Genomic DNA, 2,652 nt, shown 5'->3' with positions numbered 1-2,652 from the left:
CTTCTTGAAATTTTATTGGCGGTTGACAAACAACAAAATGGTGTATTTCCGACACCAACTGGTATGGAGTGTGGATCAAAAAAAGTGACTCGCTTCCTTCCCCCCTTTTTTTATTTTTTAAATTCTCTCCCACAAATTAGTTATTTTAAGGAACAGAAAAATAAAACTATAGCATTCATTCCTTGAGTTATTTTGTAAAATATATCTCGGTAATTGCATTTTTATTTTTTCTAAATTTTACATAAAAAAACCCGATATAAATACTGTTCAGTTTCTTGCACAGACCATTCGTTTCATGTCTTTACACATCAATGTGTCGTCACAAGCCGCAGGGTTTAATGTGGTTTTGTTTGTGTATGTTTTTTTTTACTCTCAAAGCCGTGATTCCCATTCACCTCCATTATAAGACTGACAGACTGTAACGGTTTGTGTTAAAAATCTTCGTTTGTGTTCTACTGAAGAAACAAAGTCACCTACATCTTGGATGCCCTGGGGGTAAGATCATGGTAAGATCAGATAAACATCAAATTTTCATTTTTGGGTGAACTATCCCTTTAAGTGAATTAACTAATAATATATATTTAAATAAAAAAACTACTTTCCATAATTTATATTATATTGGACTGTAAACATTACAACAGTCTAATAAAAGATACAGTCTCACAAATGTATTAAGATGTGGTTTGGAAAAAGCTTTTAAAAGTAGTACAGACTAATTAAATAAAAGCTCTTTAAAGCTCCCATTAATGATCAGAGATTAGCAAGAGCTGGATGAGAGGGTGGGGTTTTGAACTGGAGAAGTAATAGTAGCTCTTGTAAAGTACTGACCTGCTCACAGATATTTAATGTAGGCTAGCAAAACAAACAATAAACCATGAAAACAGCAGCTCTGTAAGCAACCGATACAGTGCAAAAAAGTGATGAAGAGAAGAAGAGAGAGACAGGCAGAGAGGAAGTGACAGTAAGCCTGACCTTCATGGGGATGTTTGTGATGGTGGTGGAGGCCAAATCAAAGTGCTGCTGAACCAGCACATTCAGTTTACAGGCTAGATACCGTCCAGCTCGCACACTGTGAACCTCACTGCTCAACACTGACGAGAGCTGCACACACACAACAGACAAAAAAAAAATTTAAAAAAAGAAGAAAATTTTTCAATAAATATATAGATTTTTTTTTTTTTAACACTAAGCATAAGTTTATTGCAGCATTCATGCTTTAAAAGTAGAGTTGGGAATCAAAATGAAAAACTAGTTTTTTTTTCTCTATATATAACTATATAGAAGTTTTTTTTTCTTATAGAAATCCCAATGAAATTCTTTTTTCATTTATGGTACTAATGAAGAGAAAGTTCCTACCTCTTTCTTTTGCCGATCCGAGACCAGAGTTTCGTCACCTTGAGGATAGATGTGGACCAGCACAAGCTCACACTGCTGAATTGGCATTAGTCTGCACAGTAAAAACACATTACAGTAAGAATATGAGCACGTTAATGGCATGACAATAAAACTGACTCCAGAGATATCAGAACTGACCTGTCAGATCCTGCTGCCCGTTTGTTTTGCTCCTGAATGGTTTCCAGCACACAGTCCTCCAGCATTCTGACATGAGTATCACTAAAAGAAGACAAAAGAGAAAGAAATTTGTAGTACACTAGGGGAAAAAAACTATAAGTTATTAAAATGTGTTTTAAATATGCTTGCTCACCAAGGCTGCATTTATGTAATGAAAAATACAGTAAAAACAGTGATACTGTGAAATATAATCGCAATTTAAAGCAACTGTTTTCTGTGATGGCAAAGCCGAATTTTCAGCATCATTACTCCAGTCTTCAGTCTCGCATGATGCTTCAGAAATCATTCTAATATGCTGATTTGGTGCTCAGAACTGACTCCAGAGATATCAGAACTGACCTGTCAGATCCTGCTGCCCGTTTGTTTTGCTCCTGAATGGTTTCCAGCACACAGTCCTCCAGCATTCTGACATGAGTATCACTAAAAGAAGACAAAAGAGAAAGAAATTTGTAGTACACTAGGGGAAAAAAACTATAAGTTATTAAAATGTGTTTTAAATATGCTTGCTCACCAAGGCTGCATTTATGTAATGAAAAATACAGTAAAAACAGTGATACTGTGAAATATAATCGCAATTTAAAGCAACTGTTTTCTGTGATGGCAAAGCCGAATTTTCAGCATCATTACTCCAGTCTTCAGTCTCGCACGATGCTTCAGAAATCATTCTAATATGCTGATTTGGTGCTCAGAATGCATTTCTTATTATTATCAATGCTGAAAAAAATTGCATTAAATGATGATTAATATTTTTAAAGGGGTCATATGATGCGATTTCAATTTTTCCTTTCTCTTTGAAGTGTTACAAGCTCTTGGTGCATAAAGAAGATCTGTAAAGTTGCAAAGACTAAAGTCTCAAATCCAAAGAGATATTCTTTATAAAAGTTAAGAGTCAACCACGCCTACCTAAAACGGCTCGTTCTAACACGCCCCCACATGTCCATGTCACGATGTGGGAAGATTTGCATAACACAGCCCAAATGTTCACGCAAAGAAAGAAAGCATAACTTTTATTCTCGCTGTAGTATTGATGCCGCCATGTCGAGACGCTGTGTGTTTCGTTGTGAAAGCGAAACTACTTAG

The 2,652-nt window shown here is 35.6% G+C and overlaps 1 protein-coding gene across 4 annotated transcripts in view; it reads right to left on the bottom strand.

Moving 5' to 3' along the window:
- LOC107733003 (protein asunder homolog) overlaps positions 1-2,652 on the bottom strand; it is a 13,393-nt gene that overhangs the window by 6,415 nt on the left and 4,326 nt on the right. For 3 of the 4 annotated variants that reach the window (XM_016544505.1, XM_016544507.1, XM_016544509.1), the window contains 4 exons: positions 1,912-1,992; positions 1,357-1,447; positions 973-1,101; positions 829-852 (listed from right to left, as the gene is read on the bottom strand). In XM_016544505.1, the coding sequence (XP_016399991.1) occupies positions 829-852; positions 973-1,101; positions 1,357-1,447; positions 1,912-1,992 (325 nt within the window). The remainder of the gene's footprint in view (positions 1-828; positions 853-972; positions 1,102-1,356; positions 1,448-1,911; positions 1,993-2,652) is intronic. The other variant, XM_016544506.1, reaches the window with a different exon arrangement.

This window comes from Sinocyclocheilus rhinocerous, unplaced genomic scaffold, assembly GCF_001515625.1.
Source record: "Sinocyclocheilus rhinocerous isolate Xijiao unplaced genomic scaffold, SAMN03320098_v1.1 scaffold400, whole genome shotgun sequence".
In the NCBI taxonomy this organism is placed as follows: Eukaryota; Metazoa; Chordata; class Actinopteri; order Cypriniformes; family Cyprinidae; genus Sinocyclocheilus; species Sinocyclocheilus rhinocerous.
Note: the sequence above shows the minus strand (reverse complement) of the source record. Positions and strands in the feature narration are given on the sequence as shown.